Source organism: Paralichthys olivaceus, chromosome 3 (assembly GCF_024713975.1).
Source record: "Paralichthys olivaceus isolate ysfri-2021 chromosome 3, ASM2471397v2, whole genome shotgun sequence".
Taxonomy (NCBI): domain Eukaryota; kingdom Metazoa; phylum Chordata; class Actinopteri; order Pleuronectiformes; family Paralichthyidae; genus Paralichthys; species Paralichthys olivaceus.
Window position 1 is genome coordinate 4,047,583 of NC_091095.1, and position 23,163 is coordinate 4,070,745.

Sequence of the window (23,163 nt, forward strand, 5' to 3'; positions counted from 1 at the left end):
TTCTTTTTTACCTGCTCCGGGTGAAGGGGCCCCGCTGAGTCCTCTGAGGGGGTCCGGGGTCATGGAAGATGAGAACGGGATGCTGATGCTGCTTCCACTATGAGGGCTGGAAAAACCGCTTAGAGAAGGGGAGCGGGAGCCAAGATCCCCCCCCTCACCCCATCTCCTCTTCTCAGGCAGCAGTGGAGCGAGGCCCCCGTCTCCCCCGAGGCTCAGACCCCCGAGTCCCTCCATGGCCTCCAGGAGGCTGTGATCCAGGTTGCCGTTCCCCAACAACAGAGAGGACAAGTCTGGGCTGTCCGTCTCTCTGCGAACGCTCACACCTCCAACCGGGCTTTTCAGAGGCCCCCTGGGAGAACTGTGGGCGTTGGGAGTGCTGAGGGAGAGAGGGGGTGAGGGCTGGGGTGGAGTCCGGTCATGCCACACTGGAGGAGGGGTGGCACTGTGGAAAGAGAGGAAAGAGAAAGAGGAAATGAGAATTTATATGATTTTTATAAGTCAGTATTTAGCGTCATCATGTGAACTTGTGTGTAGGTGTGTGTGTGTGTACCTGTCTGTGTGTGGGTGTACCTGTCTGTGTGTGGGTGTGTGTGTGTACCTGTCTGTGTGCGGGAGGGGGCTTCCTGACGACACCGAGCACATGGAGCCGAAGATCCTCTGACAGGGAGCAGGAGTGACCGACACGTCTGATCTGAACAGCTCTCCCTCTGTGGAGCCGCCGCTGTGGTTCATGCTGTCCAGGAAATTCCTGGCATCTGAAAAAGAAAAGAAACACAAAGTCAGTCGTCTTTTACTTCACAGAGTCATCACGTAAAAAAAACTAACCAGATGTTCTGAAAGAAAGTCCCAGAATGATTATCAATACGCAACAACAGAGCAGAACACAAAAAGAGTTTTATCACCTTCTCAACCCTCTGACTTTATTTTCATACTTGGATTTGTAAAATTCCAACTGTTTGAAAAAACGTCCCCACTTTCTTTACAAGTGTTTGAACTTCAGTCTTCACTTGTTTTAAAGAAATCTAATTTTACCATCCTCGCTTTCCCACCTCGTCATCATTCAGTCTGAATCATCCACATCTAATTATACTCTGTAGTAATATGTCATCTCAAAGGCCTTCACTGTAATTTAGTTACTCAATGAAAAGCATCATATCCAGGTTATTCTTCTCAAATCATTGCATTTAGTGATTTGTTTTTTCTCTATGTGGTTTGAATTCTAGATTCTGAGTTAGAAATAGAAATTGCTACAGCCAGGAGAAACTAAATGTCTGAAAGTAAAAAAATATTAATATTAACATCTAAAGCTCACATTTGTGTGTAGATTCAGAATAACAACGCAGTGTGTTAATTATTAGTTACTGTCCGTAGAGGGAGGTACAGATTGGAACGTGCAACAGAAGCCAAAAACAAGCTGAATAGTTTGACGTTTCAGGGCGGCTGTTCGTTTAGAGTTAAACGACTAACCTGGCACAAACCAGAAACTCTTTACATTTCTCGTGGGGTGTAAATTAAATAAAAGCAAAACAACATCTGCTTTAGTCCTGAAGTTCATTCATGTCTAATAAAACAAACTGGAAGTTAATTTTCAGCGAGGCAGTGATTGACAGTGTACATCACTAAGCCAAGGTGTGTGTGTGTGCGTGTGTGTGTGTGCGTGCGTGCGTGCGTGAGATGTTTGAGTCCATTTCAAACATCCCAACTTGACACTCTGACATTCTGACAACACAGTGTGTCATTCAGTAAACACCAGGACAGGCCTCCTCAGGCCTGTGAGGCCCGATGAGTCATCGTGAAGCGAGTGGGTCATTATAAAGAGCTCCTTGTTTCGGGTGCCCCCCCCCCACCCCTCTCTCTCCTTCCCTCCATTCAAGTGCTCGGAGGTGGAGGAGTTTGTTCTCAACCGACAGCTTTGTCTCTCGGATCATATTGGACGAGCTAAAGCATCTCAAGTGGATTAGATAATCACACGTGTGCTGCTTATGAATGAGAGAATGTGTTATTGTATGCATGATGCAAACGCTACACGCACTTTTGAAGTTGCATGACGTACTTGTACTTCACTTGTAGTATTGTTTCCGTTGTATGCAACATTATACTTCTGCTCCGCTACATTTCAGGCTGTGGTATCAAGGTTTCACCGACACACATGAGTCATCAAACATCTAATTAAAACCAAACTTACCACTTGAACAAACCAACATCTTAAAAAATGTATTTAACGTGTGTTTAGATTTTCGACAAACAATAGGAGATGGAGTTTATGACCTGTACTACTGGCAGCCACCAGTATAAAGTTATTTTCCCACACAAAGGTCTATGAAGCCTGTACATTATTTATGGTGTATCAGATTATCTGTGGACTGAGAGACAGCTGCTCTGACTGAAAGTTATGTTTCATATGTTCTGTGTCTGTCTGACTTTTATCTCTGCAGTGTGGAATGTGACTGTAGAACCACTTTCAGGATCTCTTCAGTAGAACAGTTATAAATATATACGGTTTAGCTGTTTCCGTAGTTTTAATCATCATCAAGTATGACGTCAGTAAGCAAAGAATTATATTATCGATATGTGTGGAGCATAAATCTGACCTGAGAACTCAGGTCAGACAAACAGACGAAATGCTTCCTCATATTGGTTTGGTGGTGTAAGTCACCGTGTTACCTCCCACTGTGTGTCAACCCTCTGAGGTTAAAGGTCAAGGGCCCACAGCAGGTTATGTTGTAGTTAGACGTAAGCCTCCCTGACACAGACATGTAAACTCAGAGAGCAGAGATGATCCGAGGTTGTGTAGTTGTTGTTGTTGTTGTTGTTGTTGGGAGACAAACACCAGCTGAGTGAACTGAGGTCAGCAGGATTCCTCAGACATTCCCACAGTCGCTGTCAGTTTCCCAGAAAGCAGCCGAGCTTCATCTCTCCCTGTCGGTTCCCACGGCTGCTTCCCGGTTCTGTCACATCTGCTGCTCCGCGGCTCATCACAGCTCATCCAGTTAATTACAGAACAGCTCAAACTGTGGCAACGCCGGCTGACCCCACCCTGACCCACGACCCCCCCGACCTCAGAGACCAGACTCCGCTCTGTAAAGGCTGCCGTGCTCACACACCTTTCACCTCCCGCTGCCACGCTGCACGGTTTCCATAGATACACGTTCAGGCCAACAAACTTTAATGAAGAATCCTGGTGAGACGGACTGAGCGGGAACATTATCCTGCATTTTCTTAATGCCATTGAACATCAGCACTAGTTTGGTTTCAAAGGTTCATTTCGTATTGTACAAAACGTATGGATACGGACAAAACTGTCAAAATGGAGCAGTACCACCAGAAATCACGGGGGGGCAGAGTAACCAATAGTGCGAGCAAGACGACTGTAGGCCACGAGGAAGAAGTGTCTGAACCGAACATGCGTCCCCTGCAGGAGAACTCAAGGACATTTCAAATCTAAATAGCTGCAGTGAAGAACGTCTGTGTTGTAAATTAACCTATTTATCAAATTTTGATTAAATTTATTCTTTAATCCCCCCCAGCTTTAGTTTTTGTCAACAGTCTGTTGTCCTCCCTCCTCCTCACTCATTCAGCTCTGAGTGAACACAAAGCCTCTTTAGTTTGGGTCGAACCGTGTAAAACCAACTCCAGATGGCACAGACCCATGTGGGCACGACTGCCAACCTCCACCAGCCAATGACGCCCCCACCCATACACACACACATACACACTTTCCTGATCACAGAGAGCGATGGTTTTACGGCTCGGGGTGAAAACGTGTGCATACCTTCACGCGTGGGACGCAGATCAATCCCATGAATCAATAAAACCGCCGAGAGGTCAATCTGGAGCTGATATCTGACATCATATTTCCTACCTCGGACTTCAGAGCCCGCTGGCATCTGCCTGAAGAGGATGGTGTGAAAGGCAGGGAGGAGAGAAACAGGGAGGAGATGCAGGACGATGGAAAACATGCAGCCGTCACATGTTCAGAGCAGCTACAGAGCTCCAGTGTTTTATCTGACAAAGAAACACTTCTCTATGATTCCTCCGCTCACTGAGCAGCATCACAGTGGACACACACTTAAACACACACACAATAATACATGTGGACGACATGAGTGGGTTTACAGACTCCCTGCTGATTACAGGAATGTGAGAACCACACAGACACACACACACACACGCACACACACACTGACAGGCCCTGGTGTTACAGCTGTTCAAAGCGCTAATACAGACAAAGAGAAGAGAAGACGAGGCCAAAGATCAAGAACATGATGAGGAGGAAAACACCTGCTGCTACACTGAGACGCACCGAGGATCCATATCATCCAATAAAGTTCGTTCAGGGTAAAATAAAGTTTGTATTTATGCTTTTAAAATGAAAAATCAAAACAGAGGAAAATGTCAAAATACAAATATCTCAGGATGAAGGAGAGGAGCCGTACACGTAGTAGAGGAAGACGTCAACCTGGAAAGACGAGGAGCTTCTTCACACGAGGAAGATTAAATCTCTGGACATCAAGCTCTTCTCCGGACTCACATTTCTTACTTTTCACCCTCACTGTTCCTCGTTTGTAGTATTTTCCAGGAGACAATCTACTTTCTCTTTACACCACATGACCAGTGTACGTGAATGGTCATGTCATTTTCAGGGTTTGTTAGCATGGAGCTGGTTTTAGTTTTAAAACATATCAGCTCCTTGGTGAAAGTATAACAGAAGTGAAGCCCTGAGCAGCGATTTCTGTCACCATGGTTTGATCTCTTTCACATTACAGGTATTTATTTGAGCTTGCTTTAAGAATGATTGAGTGTTTCCTGCGGCTCTCTCCTTGGTGTCACTTGGCTCTGCATCAGAATGTGATCACTTGTGAAGCTTCACACTCCCAACTTCGATAAAAACTCAAATCAATCAACCTCGGCCCCGCTGCGTCTGCCCTCCTCTGTTCAGGAGCTGTGAGCATTTCTCCGTGGAGAGCACAAACTGATCTGTAAATCAGATTCCTCTGTTCTCTGCTGGCGTTCGGGTCGACAGCTTTATCGACCGACTGAAGTGGCGGCAGAGAGACGGAGTTACGAGCCAGTTTAAGAGAGAGAGGGAAGGAGGGGGGGGGTTATCGGCATCTGAAGTATTGTGATAATGAGTTGATGGCTTTATAAAGAGAGTTAGAGCCGCTGCTGCAGTTTTAGTTGCAGTGGCGCTTTGACTCAGGATGCTACTATTAGCATTTGACACGACGGAGGCTTTGGAAAGACTTGTTAAAACTCTTTTGGTTGGAAATGTGTGATTTTGTTTTAAATTTCCCACGACCTTTGGGATTTTTGGGTTGGATTTGCAATTTCCTTTTTATTTGGACCATAAACTATAATAAAATATGGTCGACGCCTTTCCAATTCCTCCCACTATCCAGAAAAGAAGCCAAATTAACCCAAATATCGGACATGTAGCGCCGGTGACGCCATTCGCGGCTCTCGTCGGTTACAGAACATCCACAGTTTGAGTTAATTCCTTCAGGTTTTTTTTTTCCCGTCAGTGTCATGCTTGGCTGCTAGCTATAATTTTAACTAACAGGTGTCTTAACCCCCTCCTCATACAAACGGCTTTAAAAGATTCACTCGGGGATTCAGAAGGATTTGTATTTCTTAAATCACTGCAATCGAACGTCATCCTCACAAACAGAAGCTGCTCTGTTCAGCTTTCCTCCAGCTCAAGGTGAATATCCATGATTTCATGCATTACGGAAATGTGAACTGTAAAAACGTCCCAGATATTTGATCGTGTTTTGAAGCTGAAGTCAGAATTCCTCAGACGTCTCCCATCTGGAGAACATATCATTGTTTTTTCTCCTGCTGGTCGACCAACACATGACAACAGCTATAACACTGTGCTGCCGGCCGCTCTGTACAACTCGTGTGTAAAAGATGAGGCACTCAGCTGCTCTTGAATCATACTGGTGTTTTACAAAGTTTCAGACGGAGGTTTTGTTTCCATTGCTGCTCTTTGACTTTTATGAGTCAGTTTCTGAACAGGCCGTGGGGGGGGGGGGTGTTACACAAAGGTTCTGGCTCTTTCCTGGTATCTAGGTCAGAACTGGCTGAATGTGGTTTATAACATTTTTAGACATCTAGGATACATGGAAACATTTCAACAGTATTCCAGTGATTGTTTTTCAGGTTGTATTGGGGACGTAATTCAAAAAGAAAGATTGAAGTTAAAATGTTGAAACATCTGTTACAAGCACTGACAACGACACTCATCGTGATTTAGTTTGAGAACTGTGTTTGCATCATAGATGGACGACATGACAGTTCCCTAAAAGTGAAGCCAAAGCATCTTGTTAGCCCCCTGGTGGTTGGCTGCTGTATAGGTCATAAACCCTGCCTCCTCCATGTTAGCAGATGGGTTATGGATCAAACCTAAAAGTCAAAGTATATAGTTAATGTGACGGCATTCGTATGCAGAATTTTATTTCTGAATACTGGGAGGAAGTAGAGATACTTCAATCTTTATAGTCTATGCCTAATGTCAAAAATTAAAATAATCTCTTGACCTGTGCTGCAGCCAGCCACCAGGGGGCGAGCTGCCTTAAGAGAAGAGATATATAAAGACACTGGTAGCAACGAACACGAGGATGTTGTTATGTTTAAATAAACATACTGAAGTCATATAGAGTTGAACCTCCTGTACTTTCATCTGTTTTGTGATGTTGAACCAGACTCTGTTACCTCATCCACATGTAGAACAATCGATGTTCTGGTACGCGTCACACGGACGGAGCTTGTGACAACACAGACCACTTGTTGATTAATTGTCCGGGGAACAAAACGCTTATTTTCCCTTTTCGGTCCGTGCATCCTCAGCTGGCCCTCTGTCCACGGTGCTGTCAACATTTTCCAGCCTTGTGGTTTAAATGTTCTGTCTCTTTATCTGCCCTTTTTTCCTGCAGTCCTGCAAAAGTCACATGTTTCTCACACGGCAAAGTGAGTCGATTAATGTGGCCCCACTTTTCTCTTTTGATGTCAGAGAAAAAACATCTCACTGCAGTTTTACTTGTCTTATCTTAAGGCTAATTTATGCTCAACATTAGACACGTACTGAAAAACGGATGGAGCCCTTTATCGGTACTTTGCATTCATTTGGTCTGTATTTATGCACGTCTTCTAAGATAAGAAGAAAAACAGATGAGTAGTACCACCGGAAACCGTGGGGGAAAGTAGCCAACTTTGTCAGGGACTTTGCAAATTGTTAAGAAACCAATTGAACCTCTTTCTTGAGAAGAACAGCATCTCAACCTCCTTTTAATTTGCAAATGAATCCATTCAAAAACGAAATCATATCAAAGACAAAACAGCAGAAAATCCTCATAAAAGAAAAGCTGAAAATTTCAATGATGAATCATCTGCTCAGCTACTGATTGTGTATTTGACGATCGACTAATCACTGACAAATAGTTTCAGCTCTAGTTGTGTTTGTAAGTGACACTGAGCTGCTGTGCTTAATTATTCCAGTTACAGCAAATGTAGAAAACTACTGCTGGATGCCCCCAAAGATCGTTTTGACCAAAATTGCTGCAAAAGTTTGAAACTAGTAAAGTTTTGGCTCAGTAGGACGTGTTTGTTTCATTGTGTTTGACATCTCTGGCTCATGTGGGTAACGCAGCAATAAGCACCCCAACAAAAACAAGAGCCTTCAAAGACTTCTCAGTTGAATCCAGGTCAGTAGTGCAGAGAGAAGCAGGGGAAACGGCCTCCCTCGGTTAACCACCAATACATCAGCCCTCTGTGACTGCACGACAGAGGCCAAAACCGTCTTTAACAGGATGAGATCATGAACTTAGCAGTGGAACAAACCACCTCACCGTTCCTACGAATGTCCGAGGTGCTGCAGACGCTGCTGTGCACATCATTAGATCGACAGCAGAAAAGTCTTTTCATGCTCAGACAGTGACGATGGAGAGATGAAGTCTGCAGAACGGAGGAGTGTGAAAGAAAAATTCCAGAAGCAAAATACCAGAGGCCTGAAGGAGAGAAGGGAAGTGTTTCTGTGCATGAACGTCCTCCTTAAAATTCCCAGGAGGGACGCATAGAGAGAGAGAGAGAGAGAGATAACGCTGGATAAACAAGAGAGAGATGCCAGCTGAGAGAAGGAAAGAGGATTGAAGAAGCGAGGAAACAAGGAAAGGTGAAAAGTTCCTTCACTGCTCTGAAAGATGGAACCTGGTGAACTTGTGATGTTCTGTTCAGAATCATTCAAACACACATTGATTCATTTTCCTGACAGTTGTGAGCATGCAGGCACGTACCCAGAGATGCAGTCATGATGTGACACTCTGAGAGGTGTCCTGAAATCAGCCAGCTTCCTGTTTAGCCCCAAATATTCTATTCTTCTTCTTTTTGCTCCAAACTCTTTATCTCTTTCTGTGACGCTCTGCCTCCCAGCGCTACCGGAATCTCCTCCTCTCTCTCCCTCCTGCTCTCTCTCTCCTTCTCTGAGGAATCTGAGTCCGACTCGCTGAAGCTTTTCCTTTTTTCTCTCAGGGGTTTGATATTTTCGCCACCATGTCCGATTCCTTTCGTCCCCCAGATGGAAAAATAAGTTCCCCCATTCGCTCCTGGCTTGTTGTGACACCGCTCGACTTCTGGCTTTGTATGGAGGGAGGGACAGAAAGAAGGAGGGAGGGAGGGAGGGAGGAAGGGAGCAAGGAGAGGTAGAGAATTTCTCCCCCCCTCCTACTCCCCACCGTGGATGCCTACATAGTCTCCCCTCCTCTTCCTCTCACTGACCACTGAGCATTGTTCCTGCGGGGCTGCTGCGAGCACTTTCTCCCAATCAGAGGGGATTCCAGCGGGGTCAGAGGTCACATGTGGCCTTTTATGGACCAAAGAGAGGAGGAGGAGGTGTTTGGTGGTGAGGAGGTGGCTGGCAGTCGGGTTATCTGGGGAGGGGGGTTTCTATGGCCTCTCTGTCAGGGCATGTGTCCACTCCCACCATCTGCTCGCCGCGAACACAGCGACAAAGGCACGCAGACGCACACTGACTGCGTCTAATCTTAGCACATCATAAACTGCACCGTAAAGCTCTCGATTGAATTGTGTTGTGTTTACATTTTTGACGGTGGAGGCATGTGCCGCCTGCCCTCTTTTCAGCCCCGTGTCACAGGAAATGAGCTGGAATGGACGTCGGCTCCGTCCATCTGTGCCGCTCGTTTATCGGTTCAGAGGCCCGGGTCCCCGTTTGGAAAATAACTTTGCAGACGTAAATTAAAACCTTTAAGAGCCTTGGAAAAACTGTTAAAACTTCAAATTATAGGCAAAAACCTGACGACTAACTGTTTCTGCTGACTTCATATTTTTACTTTATAGTACTGATGTTGAGCTTTAGTACTAATTTTCCCAAATCCTCTTTTTATGTTAATAATCTGATTATAATTATATAATGAGCTGTTTCTTTGGACTGATGGTTGCAGCTTTCTGACTGGGCTTTCTGAATCAGTTGTTGTTGTCGTTTATTCAAAGTTAATTAATACTGAACGTATCTAAATCGCACAAAATTGTGTGACAAGTGAGACGACGATAAGATCAACAGTTCATATCACATGAAATAACATAAAATCTGTTGACTGCTCTACTTAAATCTTACTTTTATCTTTTATTATCGATCTTCTTTTTATCCTCTTTACTATTTTCATGTGTCTCAGTACTTTGGTTAAAATGTGTCGCTTTAAATACTCTTTACAATTTGACTGACTTTAAATAAACGTGTTTTAGAGGCAAAAATACAGTTTTAACAAACAGGTACAAGTTAGAAAATCTGTCATTTACAGATGCAGGTTCGGGTTTTTGTCTGGTTTGTATTGACGACCTGTTCCTGTCTCGTGTGGATCACAGATTTAAGTTCAAGCGTTGACCACAGTCCGTTCGGTGAATAAACTATAAAAAAAACCTTCTGTTCAACATCAACAGTGACACTTGAAACCTTTTCAAACCATCATCTCTCTTCTCGTCTCTTCCTCACCACGGGCGACCGATCCCGAAGACCACTCCCCTGTACGTCCCCCTTGACCTCTGAACTCTGACCATCAGACAGTCGAGCGTTTTGTCCGAGCGGACCATCTGCCTTCACTGAACCTCGGCTCACAACCTCATCTGCATTCCTCTGGCTGAAAGCTGCTTCCGCTGACCGAGAGCTTCTGCATTTAATCGCTGTTTATTTTGATTCGGCCGCATGTAAACAGAAGAAATGTTATTACATAACACGACAGGGCTGCGCTTGGTCGTCACGTGGAACTGGGAGTTCTCAAGACGCAGGGTTCATCTCTGGGTTGAGTGAAAGGCTAAAGTATGAAATCTCACTAATCTGTTGATATCACGTGAAAACTTTTTATAATATTCTTGTTTCACTCTTAAGTTGAGGGATGTCACTTGATTTCACTGATTTCTTTGACTTGTAAGGTTCCAGGAACAAATACAGTACATTTAGATCTGGATCCAGTAAAAGTGGCAGATTCTGTATATTTTTCCACCTTTGATGAAACAGAGACAGTGAAGAAGAGACAGGAAACAGGGTCAGAGTGTCTGGGATTGACAATGGTCGGGGGGGGGGGGTGAGACCTGCTGCTCTCAGCAAACTTGCGGCTATCACTTTACCCCGTGAAGGAATTTTTATTGAAAGTTATAAATAATGGATCTTGATGAAATACTGAGGGGACCAACATCTATGAGTGTGTGCAAACTTTGTGATCCTTGCTTGACTTTAAGGAGAGTGTTGTTTTCAGCAGGATTACTTTACAAATCTGTCTGTGTTTGAAGCTCACAAACACCAGCAGTGATGTAACGCCACAATCCCAGCATTCCCAGTGTGATCATCCTGGTGATAACACCGTGGGAACCAGCGCTGCGGGGATTCAGTGTGTCTGACTGAGTTCACCGTCCACAGTAGTGACTGCACACGTTACCGTAGCCTGAGGACAGCTCGTGATTACATTAATGACTCTAAACGTAATATGAAAATAATTTTACTGTTCTGTCTGGTCGTGGCAAATTATTTCCCAGACTGTCGTCGGCCTTTTAACGTGGGAAACAGGAAACTGTCGTCTGCCCCCGAAACAGGAGCGTGCAGAAGATATTCTGTGTCCTTTGTTTATTCTTCTGTCCATCCAGCAGAAAGAAAGGACAAATAATAGTCCCTCTTTCATCAGCTCTTTCTCCATCCTGTCTCCTCTGCTCTGACTAACATGTTGACAATAAACACACGGACCTGCCCTTTAAAAACACTGAACTCATCTGTCTGTCATCATAAATATCACTTTAGTTTTGTTATCAATAAATGTTGTGGAGAACCTGAAGGCTGCAGAAAGGAATTAGAGCTGGTTACGACTTTGTATCGATCATTGAATTAAATCAAATGATCATAAATTAAATCCTAATTTGATTAAAAACAAATTTGACTTGACAAACATTCTATAAAACATCCATGTATTAATTTGCATCCACGTGTAATTTCCAGGACTATAATTTTTTTTCATCGTTTCCTTTTTTATCAAATGTTTGAATTGAAGTAATTCAGTATTTCCACTTTCACAGTAAAAGGCTTCTGCTGCAGTGAAATGCATTTATTGTGAAGGGCCCACAGGAAGTGGTGCAGTTTCCGCAGCAGCTTTAAAATCAACGTTTCCTCATCAAATACAGAAGCAGAACGTGAGACTGTGTTTTAAATTTAACTCGCTGGAATCTGATGCTTTTAATCAGATCCACTGGTGCTGATGCTGCTCAAACATCCACAGTTACACAAACTTTTTAACATCAAACTTTCACTCTGAGTGATTTTATCAGTGCAGGGACGCTTTCATCACCTCATTAAATTATTAGATTCAATTATTAATATGTCACATCACAGTGCACGGCCTTTGTTTCCTCTGTATGAGAACACAGACCCACCACAGAAAAACGCCAGCCACCGACATCAGATATGAAACTAGAGCGCTGAGAGCCGCTTGTGTTTTTTGACACTACAGTAAATTCCTTCTGCAGCTGTGTGGTGCATATCTCCTCGAGCAGGATGTACCAGCAAAACAAAAGACCCTCCCCTCTCTCCCCCCTCTGTCCCCTCCCAGAACAGGACGTTAGTGGACATCCTGTCCGCAGCGCTCTCTTCCTCTGTTACCGTCAGCTATTATTAGAGGACGTCCAGCATCAGCTGTCCCACACGGGTCCGATACACAAAAGCATTTGTCCTTTTTAAGTCATGGCAATAGAGCAAAGGACAGGTGTGTGTACAGTGTGTGTGTTTTTGGTACAATTATGCCAAGAGGACGTTCCAGAGTTCAAACTTTATGAACACACATATTCATGGTCTCACACACACACACACTCACACACACACTCCTGGGAATCTGTACCTTGTGTCCAGCTGTGTTGGTCCCACTGCTCGCCGGTCCTGAGCTGGGAAAACTCAGAGAAATGTTTCACTGGGAAGAGAAGGAAGACGCTGATAAGATTTAAAAAATGCAGACGCACCCACAGCAAGTTTGAGAGTCCCCTCTGACATGATCTCTTACCGTAGGGCGTCGGAGGAGACACGGGGAAGGCCGGAGTTTGTGGGACGATGACCGGGCTATTGTCGTGTCCCGGGTAGTTTGTGCTGTTGGCTTTGTGGAGAATCTTAAAAAGAGAAAAAGTGAGAAAAGAACAGGGGAGAAAGGTTAAGAGCATGTTCTTCTTTATTCTGTAAGTGTTGTGGACACACACACACACACACACACACACCAGCAGACATCAGCCTTGAGATCTGTGTGTGGCTACAGTCTGTGTTTTGGTGTAAACAGTTGGGCCATTCATGCCATCCAGCCTTAAGAATGTGTGCAAGAAGAGAAGAAGAGGAAAAAAAGAAAAGAGAGAGATGGGGGTGGGAGGTGGTGGTGGGAAAAGAAACATGCACAGACGTAGATAGAGTTACACACTCGTAATCTGAACAGAGAAACTTCTCTGTGTCACATATTAAAGTTATAACTCACTTCTTCTTTGACATAATTCAGCGACACCTCAATATTTTCCGTGTTGTTCGCCCTCAAGATTTAGAAAAGTTAGTTTTATCATGTGTGTGACTCGTGTCCTTGAGTTCGGCCTCTGGTCTCCACGTCTCGGCTAAAAGATACTGAATACAATGTTGTGTTTCCTCACTCCTCTTGTTTTTTATCGTGTTGATTTTCTTGTGCTGGCGGGACATGAAGTCATCGCTGCAGGTGTCTCCGTCAGACTCTGGATCTTGTAGTGAAGCACAACACAAGGGTTTTTTTTTTACTGTTTCTGTGGCTACATATCTCGTTATGTTTGGAGTCTGTTGAAGAGATTTTGCAATAAATTCTATTGTCTCTGTCTTCCTGGGCACCTTGTGTTAGTTAGAGAGACATGTGGACATTATCAGCATTAACCTGTCCCATCGTTATCTGTGCTCACTGGGAACAGTTCTTGTTTCCACCATGATGAAGAGAGATGGTGCAGGTGGTGGTGGATGAAATAGGATGAATATGCATTTTGCAGGAAACTCTGAAAATTGTCATGAATTGTCCCCAAACTTGACAGAAATATATTTTCAAGTTATTCTGAGGGTGAACTCTGAAGGGACACACCGAGCTGGGTGGTCTGGGGAGAGAGGAGCACATAAAGGTTTGGGTTCCAGGCCAGGTTAGTCATACATATCCAGACGTATCTCCACAGAGCTGTGTGGTCTGAAAAAAAAGCTCGGGCTTGTTTTTTAAACCAATCACAAGCATCTTGGGCACTAAGCCCAGGATGCAGTGACCGTGTCCCTGCTAAACAGTGTCGGGGGAACTTGTTTTAGTGAAACATTTGCATCAGAAAACTTTAAAATCAGTAAAAGACATTTGTCTATATGTGTGACAGTCTTTTCTGCAGCCAATGGGATGTTTATATTCTTACAGTTTCTTCTTTTACTGACTCTAATCTCAGAATCTGTGGCCTCTTAATTTTGGTTATTTTAATTATTTCTAATAACTAAACCAAATCTTTCAACAGATTTTCTGATAGATATTCTTCACACACTGTGTTGTCTTGACGTCAGGAGCTCACTAAGGTTACGTTCACTTCACGCTCCAGTAGCTCGTCCTGGACAGTTGGAAGAATCTGGTTTATTTCATGTGATCAGTAACTATTGTTCAACAACCAGCAGGTGAGGGGTTAGCTGTTAACTTTACCTTAGGAGGTGAGAAAGAGGGACTGTAGGCGGGGGAGCCCCTGCAGGTCTGAGGCCCGCCCTCTGTCCATCCTGGACTACGTAGACTAGCGTAGTCCGTCACGTCGCTGACCTGCTGCTGCTGCTTCCACCCTGATGAGGAGCAGAGAGATGAGAACAGGGTGAGGGTGGGAGGCAGAAAATGAGATCCAGACAGATTATAACCAGACACGTAATCTGTGAAATGAACTATGCACCAAGAGTTATGTCTGAAACACAACACTAAAGAGTATTGACACCTTGTTATGACCATCCTAACAAAGTAAAGGTGATGACAGCGCGTGTGTGCCTGACAAACAGCTCATATCCGTGTGTTTATCAGCAGATCGTAGCTGCTGTCATCGGGGTCTGTGTGACCAGATGTTGGAACATCACAGCGTTTCATCGGAAAAACATCTGTTGGAACAATCAGTCCTTCTGTTTTCAGATGTGAGTAGATCATCGCCCCCTGGGCTGGAAGCTGTCCACCCTCAGAAACCCACGCGCGCCTCATACAGACTGTAAATCTCTTGCAAGTTGCCTCCAGTAGATGTTATCCTGCACCAGCATGATGAATTTAACATACGAATAGAAAACAAACTGATGAGCAAAGGCTGTTTTTACTAATATGTCTCTGGGTTGATTGGGGAAAGTTTGCCCTCGGGCCTTTATACCAAACAGAGTCACAGTTATCGACATCATTTAAGTCTAAAAATTAAATATATGTCTTTATCTGCTTTGATAAGAATGAGCTCATTAAACCTTGTTCTCTGTTTTTTTTTTGGTGATGTAGGAGTAAGTCAGACAGAAATGTTGGAACTGACTGTCAAGACGAAGAGGAGTGAGATGTCTCCTTCAGTCGATGTATAAGAACGTTAATATTTATTCTTTCGCTTCACTTCGTTATCAAACTACGAAACTTTGGTCCTGATCACCTCCTCAAACTTAACTTGTCCTGATAATACTGATAATTAACTGCAACTGACTGATGGTGAAACGAGATGTGTCGCTGCTACTCTAACGTAATGGAAAGCATTTTAAAAAAGATTTGAAGGACGGACAGAAGTGCAACAGAAGCTGCGTGTAACTGAACACTTCAACAAATAAGAGTATCTAAAACATTAATGAGAAGAAACAGTTTTTAACATAATGGAAAGTTGTCGATCTTTGATAACAGAATCTAAGGAATCTTTATTAGCACTGTTTGATAACTAAGAGTTAATATTTGAGCAGCAGAGACAGCAGAGCAGTAAAAACCATTATCACCTGAGGAGCAACCTTAGTTTAGGGTTAGAGGCGGTTTTCAGGTCCTCGCTCAGATCACCCACATCAATCACGTGACCCTAACAAGTCATAACAGTCCCTCAAGAATCTCCTGTGTTCAGTTGTTTTTGACCAAGAACATTTAAAAAAAATAATGGGCAATGTCTCCATCCTGTTTGAAATTTGAAATGTAACTGTGATGGAGACCGTGTTTTTCCAGCTTACAGACATTTTACAGTTGCAGCAAACTCAGTTCCAGTTGCAGCCTGGAAACACCAAAAAACATTAAGCAAGAAACCAGCGGCGGTTTTTATCGTGATTCACCACATATGGATAAACAGCAATGAGGAACATTGTGAGCTCATCTTTCGTGGTGAGCATCCATCACCTCAAAAATCACATGAAAGCCCGAACGAGTCCGACTGAAACTAATCCGGTTTCTCTCCCACACCAGAGGGCCTGCTGAGGGAGCCGTCGCTGAGGCGTTCACGGGGTCGAGGATCACTTGATACCCACTGTACTCGCTCCTCTCTTTTGAAGCGTGCAGCTCTGAGATGATGAGAGGGAGAGCGAAGGTATGATGCAAACACACGGGCGAGCAAAGTGTTGTGTCAGACTTCAAAAGCATTCCTGATCGCTGACAAAACATCCCCTCGAAAAACACATGTTACAAACGGAGTCAGGCGCTGCGCTGTGAAATGTTGCTGCTTCAAATACGCCCCTGAGGAAATATCAGCCCCACAGCCCCCTGACACACTCGCTGACCCAGACACATACGCACTCATGGTCAATTTCCTGTGCTCTGACTCCACGATTTAAGGAGAACCTGTGATTGACCCAATGATATGCAAAAATGCAGGGTAACCACAGGAGAGGGCAGCTGTCTCTACGGTCGGGGAGCTCCCACGTGTATCGTCGCTTCGCCACTCGGAGGGTAGAGCAGCTGCTGCGTGCGCGTGAAGAGGTGGGAAGTGATAACGTCACTCGTTACAACCCGCGGTCCTCAAACAGAAAATCAATCATGTAGCAGAAATGTGCCTCTTCCTCCAGGCTCCCTCCCAGTGGATATGACAGGGAATAAATCTGTCGTGTGCGTCAGCGGAGTGAGAAGAAACAGTGAAGACGAGGCAGCGCTGACACCCGTGGGTCAGGAAAACAGGTGTCGTCCCACTGCGTCTCTGAGAAATGCATTTAACCCTAACTAAAGTGCAACAGCAACGTTCTGCAGGGAACGGAATAGAATTTGGTGGCCAGAGGTCAAAGGTCAAGGTCACATTGAAATATGTACACAGAAACTGCACTGGTTGGCGGAGGCATACAACTGCAGTGTGTTAATTCTAGTTTGACTTGAGTTACTGAGGCTCACCTCTCTTCACGTACCGCCCTCACAGTTTGTTAAAGTTACTTTATTTACCAGGAAGTCTGAGAAAACTTTCCAACAAACACACAGGACACATTCTCGATTCTCTGAGGAAGCTTCTGCTCCGTTACTCTCTCCTCCGTTGGCCTGTCTTAGTTTGTCTTGGGTCATTTTGTCTCTCAGTATATTTCCATTCAAAACACGACAGATTGGACAGTAAACACAACTCTGAGGTCCTGACTTCGCACTGCTTACATAGCAGGAATATCCACTACCTGTTGAATCAAACGCTTCCACCCATTCAGCAAACACCAGCAAACACCATGTACACTCGTAAAACACACAACCTCGGCCACATGTCCTCCTCTCTCTCAGGTGGAGATTTCCACAAACCCTTCATGGATATGAAAGCTTCTCTGTGTGTGAGGAGGCTGAGCCGAGCGCTGCAACAACCAAAGAGCTTCATCTGACACCAGCTTGTTGGCACAGGTGTATTTTTCTTAGCGTTCATAATGTGACAATGTTTGGACTGTTAAAGGAACAGCTCACCTAAAATATACACAGGGTTTCTCACATTTTCAGCACATTTTTAGTCAAAGCTGCCTTTGAATTTTATTAAATGACCCTTTTACTCTATAAACTGATTTACTGAGGTTACCTGACAGATGTGTGTTTCCCTTGTGGCTGAGGCCGTTGGTGTACAGGGAGGCAGAGCGGGACAGGGGGGCACAGCTGTTTGGAACAGGAACAAAAGTTGGATCCAAATCAAGAATCAGCTGGTTCAGCTGCTCTATGGACTCGTCGACGTCTGTGGTCAGCGTTGCCAAATCATCCTCGTGGTGAGATGAACTTTGTGCAGTGTTTTGTGTGACGTGGTGCGCCCGCTCCTCGACCAGCGGTCCTCTCTGCACAGCCTGGCTGCAGCTGATTCCTCGAGGCGGTGTGTTGGGAGCCACCAGAGGCGGCGGCATCTCTGTTCTCTCTCGACTCAACCTCCTCTCCGCACCCATGTCAAGGTCATTATCACCAACAACATCTGCCATCTGCTGCTGCCGTACCCAGGAACGTGTTGAGTACAATGAGCAGATACCACTTGAGCTCGGCTTGTCTAAAGCAGAAGCAGCTGCTGCATCTGCTTCGTCCTCATCGTCCAGTATGTCAGTCTCCCTCTCGCTGGATGAAGCCTCTCCGTTGATAGTTTGTCCCAGTCCAAACTCATCTCGAGCCACCTCTACTCCCCCTCCACCGCACGCAGCGAGCTCAGCCATGACCTCCAGAAGAGGCTGAACAATCTCAAAGTCAACCCCAGAGAGCAGCCTCACTGCCTGGGGGCTCTTGTCCTGCACTGGTCCTCTCCTCTGCCCGGCTCTGGTCCTCCCCTGCGAGGTGACCGACAGGCCTGAATCACTGCTGGCGGACGGAGCTCGGTCGCTGCAGCTGGGACTGCTGCTGGTCAGTGGGAAGGAAACTCCTTCCTCACCGCTCTTCTTCCTCACGCCGGCGTACAAGGCGCCATCGAGAACATGGGGTGGAGCTGTGAGGACAGAAACACTGTCAGGTTGACATGTCAACAGAAGAGACACAACCTGTTCAAGATGAAGACGTTGAAGTTCCAGCCTGAGAAACAACAAAACACAGCACATGTGTAACGATAGTGTTGTTTCAGTAAAATCTACTTTTGCCTTCTAGGAGAGTCTTGTGATTTCACCCTACCTGTCAATCAAAATATGAACTAGAGCTCCAACAAGTGATAAATAAATAAAACTAGTGAAGCAGAGCACACTGTCGCTAATTCCGTGACACCACAAACATTTAAAACAAAGGTTTCAATGGTGCTAATTTTATAATTGATTAATCAACAGTAACATGAATCATTTGTCTTAAAAACCATCTGACTAATAGTGAAATGTAAAACCTCTTATTGAACGTATTCCCAGTATGTGTGACTCCATACCTGCACCACTACTGTATATATGATTCATCATGACACACACACACACACACACACACACACACACACACACACACACACACACACACACACACACTACCTGTTGGATCACTGCCATCACTTCAGACTCACGTAGATAACACAGAGACCCCTTTGTGTGGGCTGGCGGATGCATATATGTGTGTCTGTGTGTGTGTGTGTGTCACGCTAAGGACGTGTCTGTCATGGACGACACACAACGACTCTTGCAACACATCAAACACACAATAGAGTTTAAACAATGAATTAATCATAGTTAAACAACTGAAAACGAATCTTACATCAACATATAACGTTTTGATCATTTTGTGTTTCTTCTCCAGGGAACAAATCAAACATCATCTTGATCTGGTTTCACCACTGTGGAGATTTGCCCCTTTTTCTGTTAAATTATGTGAAAATCCTTTTAGACTAGTTGGACTAAACTCAAAGATGTCACTATGGGATTTATACATTTTTAAGAGTAATCTTTGGTTGCAGCTCTAAAACATTCTGCGCAGTAACATCTTGTAACTAAAAGAGCAGGTTGTCTTCTGATAAAGGACTTGGATCAGATAAACCGTGTACAGTGACTGCAACAATACATTCAGAGCATTCCAGAGCGGTACGAGCACAACCTCTTCAGTCCAGAGAGGCAATAAAAGTCAAATACCAGACACGCGGGGTAAAACCTCACGGCTGCTCTAACAGTTCTCACACACAGAGAGGTGCACGGATGACAAACACATCCACAAACTGATAAACATGCAGGAGAACAGATTCAGCATCAAATAAAAGCGGCTTACTTTACTTCAGCGGCAGTCAGGAGTTAACTTTCACTGATCCCTCTGCAGACTAGAAAACAGGATGGAAACGCTCCTCAGTCAAGAGAAAGAGGAAAAGAGAAGCAGATGACAAGCTGAGGGAGGAAAGAGGGGTGAGGACGAGGACTGAATGAAGAGGATGAAGGGAGAGAGAGAGAGAGAGGAAGAGAGACGACTGGAGAAGAATTTAGGCTGAAGTCTGTGTTTCCCTCTCGAGCTGTGGACCTCTCTGTGTCTCAGGCTGCCACAGGAAGACAAGCAAAGAAAATTCTTTCTCTTAAGGTGCTAACGCCCCCCCACCTCCTCCTTCTCTTCCTCCCCCTGGGTCCCCCTCCCTCCCTCCTTCTAACCTCCCACTCTCTTTCCCCCTTTCTCATGTCACTCCTGCACTCTTTCCTCGCCTGCTCCGTCGCTGCACCGTGAGTCTCCGCCTTCACCGCCACCAAGAAATAAGCCATTGCTCTGCCTCACCCCCCCTCTCCCCATTATCCCTCCCCCCAGCCCTGCATCCTGTCCCGGGCTGACACAGGTAGAGGTGGACGCTGTGGAGAGAGTGTGCGCTCATGCATTTTTAAGTCAGAGGGGAAATCAGCAGAAGGAAACTGAAGGGTGGATCATTCACCAGACTTGCAGGCACATACACACATACACACACACACACACAGGTGGAGGAGTTTGTGTAGCGCACATAATGCACTTTAAAAAAACACACACAAAGCACAAGGACCTTGAGCCGGCCAAATATGGAGAGGGGAATGTAAACATGGGGGCGGGCTGCGGAGAGACTTGTGTGCAGAAGGGGGATGGGGGACATGTCGGACAAATTGCAACCTGCAACTTGAACCTGAAAGCAACACGCACAGATAAAGAGAGAGGGAGAGAGAGAGACAGTGGAGGAGATAAAGGGGGAAGAGAAGAAGATGTGGAGATGGAGTGATACGCAGGAGGGAGGGTAGGAGGGGTGTGAGCGGGTTAAAGTAGAACCACCTGTGGTTGAAAAACAACATTCTTGTGACTGGCTGCGTCGCTAACTGCCTGGCACCCTCATTATGCTCATGTGCATGCGTGTGTGCTGGCAGTTAAATGTAATGGCCATGTGTGTGTGTGTGTGTGTGTGTGTGTGTGTGTGTGTGTGTGTGTGTGTGTGTGTGTGTGTGTTAACATGCTACTTTTCTGCATTTGTGCCCCAACACTCAGTCTATCTAAATTACATGGCTAGACGGAGCAGATATAGCAATGGCATGAAACAGCTGGAACAGAAACTTCAACCACTGGTTGGTAGTGATTGTTTCAGCCGTCTGGACATGTGTTCTCGTGTTGTTGTTTTCCTCCGTGTGTGTGTGTGTGTGTGTGTGTGTGTGTGTGTGTGTGGTTATTCCAACTAAACTGAAACTCCTTGGAAAATCAGCCACCTCCACATACAGGGCTCTTGGCCTGCTGCTGTCTAGATGATTGTTGTTGCACCCGTTCCCAGAAATGTCAAAGAGGCCTTTGTGGCCACAACAGCTGTAAGCTGTCGCACTGATGATCACACAATTACCCACATGATTGAACCACAGCGACGGCCACAGTCCAAATCTCAACTGCACCCACGGAGGGATACAGCATCCACACAGCAGCCAGAGATACAGTAATAGAGTTATTAAGTCACCTGGGGGAGGAAAATCTTTCGACATTATCACATTGTAAAGTTATTTTTGTTAAATGTTTGCTAGCAGCTGCCGCACGTCCACATACAGAGGATGAGAGAGACATTTACATCCAGTCTAACAGCGTTACATTTCCATGGAACACTGAAATCACTCCAAAGAACATTTGGAGATATGCATCATGTCGTCATATGTTCATTTATTCAATCTTGACTTTGCTTCTGACTAATCATCAGTGATATAATCTAAAAATCTTCACTTCCGTTTCAGCCCCTTTTAGCAGCTCGTGCACAGACAGAACAAATTAAACTTAAACACAGAAGAGTGAGTTTAACATCATGAAAATAAAACTTTGGAAATTTACAAGCAGGTTATCAGCATATGAAGAAAACAGAGACGTGAGGGAGGAAATGACATTAGAGGTCAGAGTGCGTTGGAGCAGAGCTGACGTGGTTTTCTTTTTAATTCTGCCCAAGTTTAATCACGTCTTAACAATCAGGGAAACCACAGGAATAAAAACCAGAGAAAGGAAGAGAAAGTGAAAGAAAATATCACAGAAATAAAATGGTGGCTGGGATTCTGGATCAAATGAAACCACCTCACCTGTTTGAGAGGGAGACGTTTCTCTGAACGAGTCTTGTCTGACCAGAGGGTCCAAGGTGTCGTAGTCAACGGTCACAGAGTCGCTGTTGTGCCACAGCTCTCTGCCTGCACATGGAAATAACAAACAGAGCAGCAGACACAGAGGCAGACTCAGAGTCAGTTAAACAGCAACAACACACACCTACACACTCCTACACACACCTGCAGGGACCGCACAGTAACACCAGAGGATTTTATTCCAGGCTTTGTTCAAATCATAGTTTAATTTTGTCTATAAGTGTGTGTGTGTGTGTGTGTGCCCTGGTTTCCCCCGCATGTGTGTGTGTGTGTGTGTGTTTCTCCTGTGTTCAGTATCTCAGATCTAAATTCCTGTCAGATGTGTGTGTGTGATAACTGCTCATATTACTTCCTGTTGAGAGGTGAGGAGTGTGATTGTATGTGCGGAGGGGCCAGTTCCAAAGCCGGGCCGCTTCGCCTGGTGTCCAACACTGCCCCCAGCTGGGTGAGGGGTGTGTGTGTGTGTGTGTGTGTGTGTGTGTGTGTGTGTGTGTGTGTGTGTGTGTGTGTGGGGTGGTCTGAGTAATTTCTGTCTCTTCTGCTTCAGTTGAGACTCACAATGGAGTTTGGTGCAGCTTTTGTGCGTCAGCAGCTTTCTGTGGCACAAATATTGTGTCTGTGTGTTGGTACGATGTTTAAAGACGGGGAAGCGTCGTCAGCAGACACAACAGGGGTCATAGACGGGTCACGACATTACTCACAGAACAGGAGAGCGGAAAAATCCTGTGTCTGTCATATGTCATGTGGTTTATCATCCGGTTTTTCTAATTTCCTCAAAACTTTGCGTCTTATGTCTTACTCTCATTTTACTTCTTGATGGGTCGGTGTAGTGTTGAAAGAAAAATCTCCACGACTATCATGAGCTGTTGTACCTCTACCATGAGATTTAGAAAAACTAAATGTTCATGGAATGTTAAAGAGGATCCTCTTGTCTTGTTGCTTTTAGAATAATAAAAGAAATATGAAAACTTTTTTTTTCTGCAAATTCTCGATCAAAGCTTGAAAAACATCTGAAACACATTTCAGATTTATTCTCTGTTGTGTTGTTCACCGGAGTGACGTCTGTTGGCTCTCTCGGCTTCTGTAGCTTCAATCAAACCAAAAAATAAAAATAAATCAAGTTTCGTGCGAGTAAATTTACCTCTAATCTTTTCGGGACTCTCAGAAAGAAACAACTCCACTTTTCCATCGTCTGGGAACCGAGAATCTGGAACATTACG

The 23,163-nt window shown here is 44.9% G+C and overlaps 1 protein-coding gene across 2 annotated transcripts in view; it reads right to left on the minus strand.

Moving 5' to 3' along the window:
- tns3.2 (tensin 3, tandem duplicate 2) overlaps positions 1-23,163 on the minus strand; it is a 34,934-nt gene that overhangs the window by 4,425 nt on the left and 7,346 nt on the right. For both annotated transcript variants that reach the window (XM_069521386.1, XM_069521390.1), the window contains exons 11-18: positions 23,085-23,150; positions 21,887-21,991; positions 17,500-18,375; positions 14,202-14,332; positions 12,546-12,648; positions 12,387-12,455; positions 599-755; positions 12-442 (exon numbers count right to left, since the gene is read on the minus strand). In XM_069521386.1, the coding sequence (XP_069377487.1) occupies positions 12-442; positions 599-755; positions 12,387-12,455; positions 12,546-12,648; positions 14,202-14,332; positions 17,500-18,375; positions 21,887-21,991; positions 23,085-23,150 (1,938 nt within the window). The remainder of the gene's footprint in view (positions 1-11; positions 443-598; positions 756-12,386; positions 12,456-12,545; positions 12,649-14,201; positions 14,333-17,499; positions 18,376-21,886; positions 21,992-23,084; positions 23,151-23,163) is intronic.